General features: G+C 31.3%; 1 protein-coding gene across 1 annotated transcript in view; it reads right to left on the bottom strand.

Moving 5' to 3' along the window:
* The window catches only part of LOC137657460 (uncharacterized), a 187,820-nt gene that overhangs the window by 58,261 nt on the left and 114,559 nt on the right, over positions 1 to 15,000 (bottom strand). Inside the window, exon 2 of the mRNA XM_068391802.1 lies at positions 5,253 to 5,395. Coding sequence (XP_068247903.1) covers positions 5,253 to 5,381 — 129 coding nt within the window. The 5' untranslated portion in view covers positions 5,382 to 5,395. The remainder of the gene's footprint in view (positions 1 to 5,252; positions 5,396 to 15,000) is intronic.

Genomic DNA, 15,000 nt, shown 5'->3' with positions numbered 1-15,000 from the left:
AATAAATAAACAATATGAGAAATAATTAACTAAAAAAGACTTATGTCTGTTGAACATAAAAACATTTGATTAAGTTTGAACTTTTGAAGTTCTACCGATTCAACTACCCGATTAGGAAGATCATTTCACAACTTGGTCACTAATGGCTTTCCTCACAGCATCTTTACAAATAATCATAATCTTTATATAATGGCAGTGCATTCATACAAACGATAATTGAAAGAAATCTAAAGACAAGTATACATAGAATTACCATAGATGAATATTTGAAGAGAATTTTTTTCAAAATTCTTTGAAATATTTATCAATGCCGCCATACCTGTAATATTTTCATTTCCATCCAATACAAATTAAGACACGTTTTATCTTAAAAGTCATATAACTTCCAATACCGTTTAAGATAATCAAAATTTAATTTGTATTAAGTATATAGTTGGTGCTAGTGAGGAATCTTTTAACGAAAGCATAACATCGGTTACATCAAAAATAAGATAGTAACTGAATAAATCCTCTCCTTTTCAATCTTGACTGTTGATTTCCTTTCCTTATTTAAACTCATTAAGTTACATTTCTCATAAATTTTAAACAAAATCTCTTCAAATATCCATCTATGTTAATTTTACATTTCTCATATATTTTAAACAAAATCTCTTCAAATATCCATCTATGTTAATTTTACATTTCTCATATATTCTAAACAAAATCTCTTCAAATATCCATCTATGTTAATTTAATATTTCTCATAAATTCTAAACAAAATCTCTTCAAATATCCATCTATGTTAATTTTACATTTCTCATAAATTCTAAACAAAATCTCTTCAAATATCCATCTATGTTAATTTTACATTTCTCATAAATTCTAAACAAAATCTCTTCAAATATCCATCTATGTTAATTTAACATTTCTCATAAATTCTAAACAAAATCTCTTCAAATATCCATCTATGTTAATTTAACATTTCTCATAAATTCTAAACAAAATCTCTTCAAATATCCATCTATGTTAATTTAACATTTCTCATAAATTCTAAACAAAATCTCTTCAAATATCCATCTATGTTAATTTAACATTTCTCATAAATTCTAAACAAAATCTCTTCAAATATCCATCTATGTTAATTTTACATTTCTCATAAATTCTAAACAAAATCTCTTCAAATATCCATCTATGTTAATTTTACATTTCTCATAAATTCTAAACAAAATCTCTTCAAATATCCATCTATGTTAATTTAACATTTCTCATAAATTCTAAACAAAATCTCTTCAAATATCCATCTATGTTAATTTAACATTTCTCATAAATTCTAAACAAAATCTCTTCAAATATCCATCTACGTTAATTTAACATTTCTCATAAATTCTAAACAAAATCTCTTCAAATATCCATCTACGTTAATTTAACATTTCTCATAAATTCTAAACAAAATCTCTTCAAATATCCATCTACGTTAATTTAACATTTCTCATAAATTCTAAACAAAATCTCTTCAAATATCCATCTACGTTAATTTAACATTTCTCATAAATTCTAAACAAAATCTCTTCAAATATCCATCTACGTTAATTTAACATTTCTCATAAATTCTAAACAAAATCTCTTCAAATATCCATCTATGTTAATTTAACATTTCTCATAAATTCTAAACAAAATCTCTTCAAATATCCATCTATGTTAATTTAACATTTCTCATAAATTCTAAACAAAATCTCTTCAAATATCTATCTATGTTAATTTTACAGTTCTCATATATTTCAAACAAAATCTCTTCAAATATCCATCTTTGTTAATTTAACATTTCTCATAAATTGTAAACAAAATCTCTTCAAATATCCATCTACGTTAATTTTACATTTCTCATAAATTGTAAACAAAATCTCTTCAAATATCCATCTTTGTTAATTTTACATTTCTCATAAATTGTAAACAAAATCTCTTCAAATATCTATCTATGTTAATTTTACAGTTCTCATATATTTCAAACAAAATCTCTTCAAATATCCATCTTTGTTAATTTAACATTTCTCATAAATTGTAAACAAAATCTCTTCAAATATCTATCTATGTTAATTTTACAGTTCTCATATATTTCAAACAAAATCTCTTCAAATATCCATCTTTGTTAATTTAACATTTCTCATAAATTGTAAACAAAATCTCTTCAAATATCCATCTACGTTAATTTTACATTTCTCATAAATTGTAAACAAAATCTCTTCAAATATCTATCTATGTTAATTTTACAGTTCTCATATATTTCAAACAAAATCTCTTCAAATATCCATCTTTGTTAATTTTACATTTCTCATAAATTGTAAACAAAATCTCTTCAAATATCTATCTATGTTAATTTTACAGTTCTCATATATTTCAAACAAAATCTCTTCAAATATCCATCTACGTTAATTTTACATTTCTCATAAATTGTAAACAAAATCTCTTCAAATATCTATCTATGTTAATTTTACAGTTCTCATATATTTCAAACAAAATCTCTTCAAATATCCATCTTTGTTAATTTAACATTTCTCATAAATTGTAAACAAAATCTCTTCAAATATCCATCTACGTTAATTTTACATTTCTCATAAATTGTAAACAAAATCTCTTCAAATATCTATCTATGTTAATTTTACAGTTCTCATATATTTCAAACAAAATCTCTTCAAATATCCATCTTTGTTAATTTAACATTTCTCATAAATTGTAAACAAAATCTCTTCAAATATCCATCTACGTTAATTTTACATTTCTCATAAATTGTAAACAAAATCTCTTCAAATATCTATCTATGTTAATTTTACATTTCTCATAAATTGTAAACAAAATCTCTTCAAATATCCATCTTTGTTAATTTTACATTTCTCATAAATTGTAAACAAAATCTCTTCAAATATCCATCTACGTTAATTTTACATTTCTCATAAATTGTAAACAAAATCTCTTCAAATATCCATCTACGTTAATTTTACATTTCTCATAAATTGTAAACAAAATCTCTTCAAATATCCATCTACGTTAATTTTACATTTCTCATAAATTGTAAACAAAATCTCTTCAAATATCCATCTACGTTAATTTTACATTTCTCATAAATTGTAAACAAAATCTCTTCAAATATCTATCTATGTTAATTTTACAGTTCTCATATATTTCAAACAAAATCTCTTCAAATATCCATCTTTGTTAATTTTACATTTCTCATAAATTGTAAACAAAATCTCTTCAAATATCTATCTATGTTAATTTTACAGTTCTCATATATTTCAAACAAAATCTCTTCAAATATCCATCTTTGTTAATTTAACATTTCTCATAAATTGTAAACAAAATCTCTTCAAATATCCATCTACGTTAATTTTACATTTCTCATAAATTGTAAACAAAATCTCTTCAAATATCTATCTATGTTAATTTTACAGTTCTCATATATTTCAAACAAAATCTCTTCAAATATCCATCTTTGTTAATTTTACATTTCTCATAAATTGTAAACAAAATCTCTTCAAATATCTATCTATGTTAATTTTACAGTTCTCATATATTTCAAACAAAATCTCTTCAAATATCCATCTTTGTTAATTTAACATTTCTCATAAACTGTAAACAAAATCTCTTCAAATATCTATCTATGTTAATTTTACAGTTCTCATATATTTCAAACAAAATCTCTTCAAATATCTATCTTTGTTAATTTTACATTTCTCATAAATTGTAAACAAAATCTCTTCAAATATCTATCTATGTTAATTTTACAGTTCTCATATATTTCAAACAAAATCTCTTCAAATATCCATCTTTGTTAATTTTACATTTCTCATAAATTGTAAACAAAATCTCTTCAAATATCTATCTATGTTAATTTTACAGTTCTCATATATTTCAAACAAAATCTCTTCAAATATCCATCTTTGTTAATTTAACATTTCTCATAAATTGTAAACAAAATCTCTTCAAATATCCATCTACGTTAATTTTACATTTCTCATAAATTGTAAACAAAATCTCTTCAAATATCTATCTATGTTAATTTTACAGTTCTCATATATTTCAAACAAAATCTCTTCAAATATCCATCTTTGTTAATTTAACATTTCTCATAAATTGTAAACAAAATCTCTTCAAATATCCATCTACGTTAATTTTACATTTCTCATAAATTGTAAACAAAATCTCTTCAAATATCTATCTATGTTAATTTTACAGTTCTCATATATTTCAAACAAAATCTCTTCAAATATCCATCTATGTTAATTTAACATTTCTCATAGATTGTAAACAAAATCTCTTCAAATATCCATCTATGTTAATTTTACATTTCTCATAAATTTTAAACACAATCTCTTCAAATATCCATCTATGTTAATTTTACATTTCTCATAGATTGTAAACAAAATCTCTTCAAATATCCATCTATGTTAATTTTACATTTCTCATAAATTTTAAACACAATCTCTTCAAATATCCATCTATGTTAATTTTACATTTCTCATAGATTGTAAACAAAATCTCTTCAAATATCCATCTATGTTAATTTTACATTTCTCATAAATTTTAAACACAATCTCTTCAAATATCCATCTATGTTAATTTTACATTTCTCATAGATTGTAAACAAAATCTCTTCAAATATCCATCTATGTTAATTTTACATTTCTCATAAATTTTAAACACAATCTCTTCAAATATCCATCTATGTTAATTTTACATTTCTCATAAATTTTAAACACAATCTCTTCAAATATCCATCTATGTTAATTTTATGTATATTTATGTTTTTAGATTCCTTCCAATTTTTATACTACATAGATTTTCCTTTGTTGATAATGAACAAGATCTCTATCAGGGGGCAAAAGGTGAAATAATTGGACAGAGCTAAGTAATGATAATAATAATAGTAATAATAGTAATAATAACAATAACAATAACAATAATAATAGTAATAATAGTAATAATAATAATAACAATAACAATAATAATGATAATAATAATAATAATAATTATAATAATAATAACAATAATAATAATAAAAATAGAATAATAATAATAATAATAATAATAATAATAATAATAATAATAAAAATAAAATAATAATAATAATAATGATAATAATAAAAATGAAATAATAACAATAATGATAATAACAATAAAAATAAAATAATAATAATAATAATAATAATAATAATAATAATAATAATAATAATAATAATAATAATAATAATAATAATAACAACAATTAAAATGCTCACCATGGCCGGTTTGTCCCCTTCCAGTCTCATCCTATCTATCATGTAGTTAATGAAGGATTTTTCGGGCACCTCCCCAACATTCTCCCACGAACATTGCAGAATGTGGTCTTCATTCTCCAGGCCGACCATTTCACTTAATAAACCTGAAATAAAACATTTTTCTTTAGTTTTCAATTGAGGCCTCATTATCCGTTCCTTCTTTAACAAAAGACCAAGATATCTATTCTCTTCACCCTAGGCAAGGAAAACCACTTCTCTCTCCTTACTATTATTATTATTACTATCCAAGCTACAACCCTAATTGGAAAAGCAAGATGCTATAAGCCCAAGGGCTCCAATAGGGAAAAATAGCCCAGTGAGGAAAGGAAATAAGGAAATAAATAACTGAAGAGAACAAATTAACAATATATCATTCTAAAAAAAGTAATGTCAAAAGAGATATGTCATATATAAACTATTAACAACGTCAAAAACAGATATGTCATATATAAACTATAAAAAGACTCATGTCCGCCTGGTCAACAAAAAAGCATTTGCTCCAACTTTGAACTTTTGAAGTTCTACTGATTCAACAACCCGATTAGGAAGATCATTCCACAACTTGGTAACAGCTGGAATAAAACTTCTAGAGTACTGCGTAGTATTGAGTCTTATGATGGAGAAGGCCTTACTATTAGAAAAAAACACAAAACTCTCTTCAACGAATCTGAAAAGACTACCTTCTTCCATTTATCGTGACCACATACAGTAGACCAAATCAGTCTTTCAAACATAATGACCACTTGTTTTTCTTTAAAAGAAGTACCAAGACTGCTTCTTTCTCCTCATCAAGAGCACAAAGGATTCTTCTTTCTCCTTATCACAGCTATAAAAGCTACATCATTCTCTCCATAAATACCATAATGGTCACTTCATAAGTATTACAGTTCACTTTAAGGCCTCATTTTTACACCAGGCTTCCCATTTTTATTTATTAAGTCATAATCCAACAGATCGCTTTTTCCTCACAGTCAAGGGATGAGGTTCATGAACTTTTGTTCCAGTATGCTACACACCAAAGATGATACTGTTCTCGGCCTTAAGACCAAACAGCATTTTCAGTATCAGTTAAAAAAAAAAAAAAAAAAAATACAACAGTATATTCCAGGTATCATTCTAGATTGAACACAATACAAGGAAAACAGGAATAATTGCTGTCATACCTACTACAACTAGACGGCTTACACTTCGATATTTACTTCGCAGGATAAATAATATCCCATAAAACAAAAGCTGCGACAAACTATGTAACAACGACAAAAACAATAATCGCCCATTTATAATGAGGACCCAGTGTCTGGATATATATATAAATATATATATATATATATATATATATATATATATATATATATATATATATATATATATATATGTATATATACATATATATATATGTATATATACATATACATATATATATATATATATATATATATATATATATATATATATATATATATATATATATATATATACTGTATATATATATACATAAAGTATATATATATATATACATACATATATATATATATATATATATATATATATATATATATATATATATATATATATACTTTATATATACATGTATATGTTTATATATGTATATATATACATATATATATATATATATATATATATATATATATATATATATATAAAGTATATATATAAAAGTATATATATATATATATATATATATATATATATATATATATATATATATATATATATATATATATATATATATATAGAAAATAACTAAATGAAAAGTACTGCAAGTTCAGAAAATGCGAGACAGGTAAAAAACAGAGAGAGAGAGAGAGAGAGAGAGAGAGAGAGAGAGAGAGAGAGAGAGAGAGAGAGAGAGAGAGAGACCAAGTGCTGGCGTACCGTAACATTAGATTTATAGAAAAATTTCACAGTACTATTTTTGCTGCATGATGCAACTGACGGGACACTTGTTGCGCTAGAAAGGTCAAGGATCAAGAACACTTAGAAAAGGAATGTTCCCTTTCATTTTGAAAGGGGCGAATAGTATTCCTTTCATTCTGAAAGGGGAGAATAGTATTCCTTTCCTTCTGAAAGGGGCGAATAGTATTCCTTTCATTCTGAAAGGGGAGAATAGTATTCCTTTCATTCTGAAAGGGGAGAATAGTATTCCTTTCATTCTGAAAGGGGAGAATAGTATTCCTTTCATTCTGAAAGGGGCGAATAGTATTCCTTTCATTCTGAAGGGGGAGAATAGTATTCCTTTCATTCTGAAAGGGGAGAATAGTATTCCTTTCATTCTGAAAGGGGAGAATAGTATTCCTTTCATTCTGAAAGGGGAGAATAGTATTCCTTTCATTCTGAAAGGGGAGAATAGTATTCCTTTCATTCTGAAAGGGGAGAATAGTATTCCTTTCATTCTGAAAGGGGAGAATAGTATTCCTTTCATTCTGAAAGGGGAGAATAGTATTCCTTTCATTCTGAAAGGGGAGAATAGTATTCCTTTCATTCTGAAAGGGGAGAATAGTATTCCTTTCATTCTGAAAGGGGAGAATAGTATTCCTTTCATTCTGAAGGGGGAGAATAGTATTCCTTTCATTCTGAAAGGGGAGAATAGTATTCCTTTCATTCTGAAAGGGGAGAATAGTATTCCTTTCATTCTGAAAGGGGAGAATAGTATTCCTTTCATTCTGAAGGGGGAGAATAGTATTCCTTTCATTCTGAAAGGGGAGAATAGTATTCCTTTCATTCTGAAAGGGGAGAATAGTATTCCTTTCATTCTGAAAGGGGAGAATAGTATTCCTTTCATTCTGAAGGGGGAGAATAGTATTCCTTTCATTCTGAAGGGGGAGAATAGTATTCCTTTCATTCTGAAAGGGGAGAATAGTATTCCTTTCATTCTGAAGGGGGAGAATAGTATTCCTTTCATTCTGAAAGGGGAGAATAGTATTCCTTTCATTCTGAAGGGGGAGAATAGTATTCCTTTCATTCTGAAAGGGGAGAATAGTATTCCTTTCATTCTGAAAGGGGACGAATAGTATTCCTTTCATTCTGAAAGGGGACGAATAGTATTCCTTTCATTCTGAAAGGGGAGAATAGTATTCCTTTCATTCTGAAAGGGGCGAATAGTATTCCTTTCATTCTGAAAGGGGCGAATAGTATTCCTTTCATTCTGAAAGGGGCGAATAGTATTCCTTTCATGCTGAAAGGGGCGAATAGTATTCCTTTCATTCTGAAAGGGGAGAATAGTATTCCTTTCATTCTGAAAGGGGCGAATAGTATTCCTTTCATTCTGAAAGGGGCGAATAGTATTCCTTTCATTCTGAAAGGGGCGAATAGTATTCCTTTCATTCTGAAAGGGGCGAATAGTATTCCTTTCATTCTGAAAGGGGCGAATAGTATTCCTTTCATTCTGAAAGGGGAGAATAGTATTCCTTTCATTCTGAAAGGGGCGAATAGTATTCCTTTCATTCTGAAAGGGGGAGAATAGTATTCCTTTCATTCTGAAGGGGGCGAATAGTATTCCTTTCATTCTGAAAGGGGCGAATAGTATTCCTTTCATTCTGAAAGGGGAGAATAGTATTCCTTTCATTCTGAAGGGGGAGAATAGTATTCCTTTCATTCTGAAGGGGGAGAATAGTATTCCTTTCATTCTGAAGGGGGAGAATAGTATTCCTTTCATTCTGAAGGGGGAGAATAGTATTCCTTTCATTCTGAAGGGGGAGAATAGTATTCCTTTCATTCTGAAGGGGGAGAATAGTATTCCTTTCATTCTGAAGGGGGAGAATAGTATTCCTTTCATTCTGAAGGGGGAGAATAGTATTCCTTTCATTCTGAAGGGGGAGAATAGTATTCCTTTCATTCTGAAGGGGGAGAATAGTATTCCTTTCATTCTGAAGGGGGAGAATAGTATTCCTTTCATTCTGAAGGGGGAGAATAGTATTCCTTTCATTCTGAAGGGGGAGAATAGTATTCCTTTCATTCTGAAGGGGGAGAATAGTATTCCTTTCATTCTGAAGGGGAGAATAGTATTCCTTTCATTCTGAAGGGGGAGAATAGTATTCCTTTCATTCTGAAGGGGGAGAATAGTATTCCTTTCATTCTGAAGGGGGAGAATAGTATTCCTTTCATTCTGAAGGGGGAGAATAGTATTCCTTTCATTCTGAAGGGGGAGAATAGTATTCCTTTCATTCTGAAGGGGGAGAATAGTATTCCTTTCATTCTGAAGGGGGAGAATAGTATTCCTTTCATTCTGAAGGGGGAGAATAGTATTCCTTTCATTCTGAAGGGGGAGAATAGTATTCCTTTCATTCTGAAGGGGGAGAATAGTATTCCTTTCATTCTGAAGGGGGAGAATAGTATTCCTTTCATTCTGAAGGGGGAGAATAGTATTCCTTTCATTCTGAAGGGGGAGAATAGTATTCCTTTCATTCTGAAAGGGGGAGAATAGTATTCCTTTCATTCTGAAAGGGGAGAATAGTATTCCTTTCATTCTGAAAGGGGAGAATAGTATTCCTTTCATTCTGAAAGGGGGAGAATAGTATTCCTTTCATTCTGAAAGGGGAGAATAGTATTCCTTTCATTCTGAAAGGGGAGAATAGTATTCCTTTCATTCTGAAGGGGGAGAATAGTATTCCTTTCATTCTGAAAGGGGAGAATAGTATTCCTTTCATTCTGAAAGGGGAGAATAGTATTCCTTTCATTCTGAAAGGGGAGAATAGTATTCCTTTCATTCTGAAAGGGGAGAATAGTATTCCTTTCATTCTGAAAGGGGAGAATAGTATTCCTTTCATTCTGAAAGGGGAGAATAGTATTCCTTTCATTCTGAAAGGGGAGAATAGTATTCCTTTCATTCTGAAAGGGGAGAATAGTATTCCTTTCATTCTGAAAGGGGAGAATAGTATTCCTTTCATTCTGAAAGGGGAGAATAGTATTCCTTTCATTCTGAAAGGGGAGAATAGTATTCCTTTCATTCTGAAAGGGGAGAATAGTATTCCTTTCATTCTGAAAGGGGAGAATAGTATTCCTTTCATTCTGAAAGGGGAGAATAGTATTCCTTTCATTCTGAAAGGGGAGAATAGTATTCCTTTCATTCTGAAGGGGGAGAATAGTATTCCTTTCATTCTGAAAGGGGAGAATAGTATTCCTTTCATTCTGAAAGGGGAGAATAGTATTCCTTTCATTCTGAAAGGGGAGAATAGTATTCCTTTCATTCTGAAAGGGGAGAATAGTATTCCTTTCATTCTGAAAGGGGAGAATAGTATTCCTTTCATTCTGAAAGGGGAGAATAGTATTCCTTTCATTCTGAAAGGGGAGAATAGTATTCCTTTCATTCTGAAAGGGGAGAATAGTATTCCTTTCATTCTGAAAGGGGAGAATAGTATTCCTTTCATTCTGAAAGGGGAGAATAGTATTCCTTTCATTCTGAAAGGGGAGAATAGTATTCCTTTCATTCTGAAAGGGGAGAATAGTATTCCTTTCATTCTGAAAGGGGAGAATAGTATTCCTTTCATTCTGAAAGGGGAGAATAGTATTCCTTTCATTCTGAAAGGGGAGAATAGTATTCCTTTCATTCTGAAAGGGGAGAATAGTATTCCTTTCATTCTGAAAGGGGAGAATAGTATTCCTTTCATTCTGAAAGGGGAGAATAGTATTCCTTTCATTCTGAAAGGGGAGAATAGTATTCCTTTCATTCTGAAAGGGGAGAATAGTATTCCTTTCATTCTGAAGGGGGAGAATAGTATTCCTTTCATTCTGAAGGGGGAGAATAGTATTCCTTTCATTCTGAAGGGGGAGAATAGTATTCCTTTCATTCTGAAAGGGGAGAATAGTATTCCTTTCATTCTGAAGGGGGAGAATAGTATTCCTTTCATTCTGAAAGGGGGAGAATAGTATTCCTTTCATTCTGAAAGGGGGACGAATAGTATTCCTTTCATTCTGAAAGGGGACGAATAGTATTCCTTTCATTCTGAAAGGGGAGAATAGTATTCCTTTCATTCTGAAAGGGGCGAATAGTATTCCTTTCATTCTGAAAGGGGCGAATAGTATTCCTTTCATTCTGAAAGGGGCGAATAGTATTCCTTTCATGCTGAAAGGGGCGAATAGTATTCCTTTCATTCTGAAAGGGGAGAATAGTATTCCTTTCATTCTGAAAGGGGGCGAATAGTATTCCTTTCATTCTGAAAGGGGCGAATAGTATTCCTTTCATTCTGAAAGGGGGCGAATAGTATTCCTTTCATTCTGAAAGGGGCGAATAGTATTCCTTTCATTCTGAAAGGGGCGAATAGTATTCCTTTCATTCTGAAAGGGGAGAATAGTATTCCTTTCATTCTGAAAGGGGCGAATAGTATTCCTTTCATTCTGAAAGGGGGCGAATAGTATTCCTTTCATTCTGAAAGGGGCGAATAGTATTCCTTTCATTCTGAAAGGGGCGAATAGTATTCCTTTCATTCTGAAAGGGGAGAATAGTATTCCTTTCATTCTGAAGGGGGAGAATAGTATTCCTTTCATTCTGAAGGGGGAGAATAGTATTCCTTTCATTCTGAAGGGGGAGAATAGTATTCCTTTCATTCTGAAGGGGGAGAATAGTATTCCTTTCATTCTGAAGGGGGAGAATAGTATTCCTTTCATTCTGAAGGGGGAGAATAGTATTCCTTTCATTCTGAAGGGGGAGAATAGTATTCCTTTCATTCTGAAGGGGGAGAATAGTATTCCTTTCATTCTGAAGGGGGAGAATAGTATTCCTTTCATTCTGAAGGGGGAGAATAGTATTCCTTTCATTCTGAAGGGGGAGAATAGTATTCCTTTCATTCTGAAGGGGGAGAATAGTATTCCTTTCATTCTGAAGGGGGAGAATAGTATTCCTTTCATTCTGAAGGGGGAGAATAGTATTCCTTTCATTCTGAAGGGGGAGAATAGTATTCCTTTCATTCTGAAGGGGGAGAATAGTATTCCTTTCATTCTGAAAGGGGCGAATAGTATTCCTTTCATTCTGAAAGGGGAGAATAGTATTCCTTTCATTCTGAAAGGGGAGAATAGTATTCCTTTCATTCTGAAGGGGAGAATAGTATTCCTTTCATTCTGAAAGGGGAGAATAGTATTCCTTTCATTCTGAAAGGGGAGAATAGTATTCCTTTCATTCTGAAAGGGGAGAATAGTATTCCTTTCATTCTGAAAGGGGAGAATAGTATTCCTTTCATTCTGAAAGGGGAGAATAGTATTCCTTTCATTCTGAAAGGGAGAATAGTATTCCTTTCATTCTGAAAGGGGAGAATAGTATTCCTTTCATTCTGAAAGGGGAGAATAGTATTCCTTTCATTCTGAAAGGGGAGAATAGTATTCCTTTCATTCTGAAAGGGGCGAATAGTATTCCTTTCATTCTGAAAGGGGAGAATAGTATTCCTTTCATTCTGAAAGGGGCGAATAGTATTCCTTTCATTCTGAAAGGGGAGAATAGTATTCCTTTCATTCTGAAAGGGGAGAATAGTATTCCTTTCATTCTGAAAGGGGAGAATAGTATTCCTTTCATTCTGAAAGGGGAGAATAGTATTCCTTTCATTCTGAAAGGGGAGAATAGTATTCCTTTCATTCTGAAAGGGGAGAATAGTATTCCTTTCATTCTGAAAGGGGAGAATAGTATTCCTTTCATTCTGAAAGGGGCGAATAGTATTCCTTTCATTCTGAAAGGGGAGAATAGTATTCCTTTCATTCTGAAAGGGGCGAATAGTATTCCTTTCATTCTGAAAGGGGAGAATAGTATTCCTTTCATTCTGAAAGGGGCGAATAGTATTCCTTTCATTCTGAAAGGGGAGAATAGTATTCCTTTCATTCTGAAAGGGGCGAATAGTATTCCTTTCATTCTGAAGGGGGAGAATAGTATTCCTTTCATTCTGAAAGGGGCGAATAGTATTCCTTTCATTCTGAAAGGGGAGAATAGTATTCCTTTCATTCTGAAAGGGGCGAATAGTATTCCTTTCATTCTGAAAGGGGAGAATAGTATTCCTTTCATTCTGAAAGGGGCGAATAGTATTCCTTTCATTCTGAAAGGGGAGAATAGTATTCCTTTCATTCTGAAAGGGGAGAATAGTATTCCTTTCATTCTGAAAGGGGCGAATAGTATTCCTTTCATTCTGAAAGGGGAGAATAGTATTCCTTTCATTCTGAAGGGGGAGAATAGTATTCCTTTCATTCTGAAAGGGGAGAATAGTATTCCTTTCATTCTGAAAGGGGCGAATAGTATTCCTTTCATTCTGAAAGGGGAGAATAGTATTCCTTTCATTCTGAAGGGGGAGAATAGTATTCCTTTCATTCTGAAAGGGGAGAATAGTATTCCTTTCATTCTGAAAGGGGCGAATAGTATTCCTTTCATTCTGAAAGGGGCGAATAGTATTCCTTTCATTCTGAAAGGGGCGAATAGTATTCCTTTCATTCTGAAAGGGGCGAATAGTATTCCTTTCATTCTGAAAGGGGAGAATAGTATTCCTTTCATTCTGAAAGGGGAGAATAGTATTCCTTTCATTCTGAAAGGGGCGAATAGTATTCCTTTCATTCTGAAAGGGGCGAATAGTATTCCTTTCATTCTGAAAGGGGAGAATAGTATTCCTTTCATTCTGAAAGGGGAGAATAGTATTCCTTTCATTCTGAAAGGGGAGAATAGTATTCCTTTCATTCTGAAAGGGGCGAATAGTATTCCTTTCATTCTGAAAGGGGAGAATAGTATTCCTTTCATTCTGAAAGGGGAGAATAGTATTCCTTTCATTCTGAAAGGGGCGAATAGTATTCCTTTCATTCTGAAAGGGGAGAATAGTATTCCTTTCATTCTGAAGGGGGAGAATAGTATTCCTTTCATTCTGAAAGGGGCGAATAGTATTCCTTTCATTCTGAAAGGGGAGAATAGTATTCCTTTCATTCTGAAAGGGGAGAATAGTATTCCTTTCATTCTGAAAGGGGCGAATAGTATTCCTTTCATTCTGAAAGGGGCGAATAGTATTCCTTTCATTCTGAAGGGGGAGAATAGTATTCCTTTCATTCTGAAAGGGGAGAATAGTATTCCTTTCATTCTGAAAGGGGAGAATAGTATTCCTTTCATTCTGAAAGGGGAGAATAGTATTCCTTTCATTCTGAAAGGGGAGAATAGTATTCCTTTCATTCTGAAAGGGGCGAATAGTATTCCTTTCATTCTGAAGGGGGAGAATAGTATTCCTTTCATTCTGAAAGGGGAGAATAGTATTCCTTTCATTCTGAAAGGGGAGAATAGTATTCCTTTCATTCTGAAAGGGGCGAATAGTATTCCTTTCATTCTGAAAGGGGAGAATAGTATTCCTTTCATTCTGAAAGGGGCGAATAGTATTCCTTTCATTCTGAAAGGGGAGAATAGTATTCCTTTCATTCTGAAAGGGGCGAATAGTATTCCTTTCATTCTGAAAGGGGCGAATAGTATTCCTTTCATTCTGAAAGGGGCGAATAGTATTCCTTTCATTCTGAAAGGGGCGAATAGTATTCCTTTCATTCTGAAAGGGGAGAATAGTATTCCTTTCATTCTGAAAGGGGCGAATAGTATTCCTTTCATTCTGAAGGGGGAGAATAGTATTCCTTTCATTCTGAAAGGGGCGAATAGTATTCCTTTCATTCTGAAAGGGGAGAATAGTATTCCTTTCATTCTGAAAGGGGCGAATAGTATTCCTTTCATTCTGAAAGGGGCGAATAGTATTCCTTT

The sequence above is a fragment of the Palaemon carinicauda genome, chromosome 1, assembly GCF_036898095.1.
Source record: "Palaemon carinicauda isolate YSFRI2023 chromosome 1, ASM3689809v2, whole genome shotgun sequence".
In the NCBI taxonomy this organism is placed as follows: Eukaryota; Metazoa; Arthropoda; class Malacostraca; order Decapoda; family Palaemonidae; genus Palaemon; species Palaemon carinicauda.
This window is presented reverse-complemented; position numbering and strand designations above follow the sequence as displayed.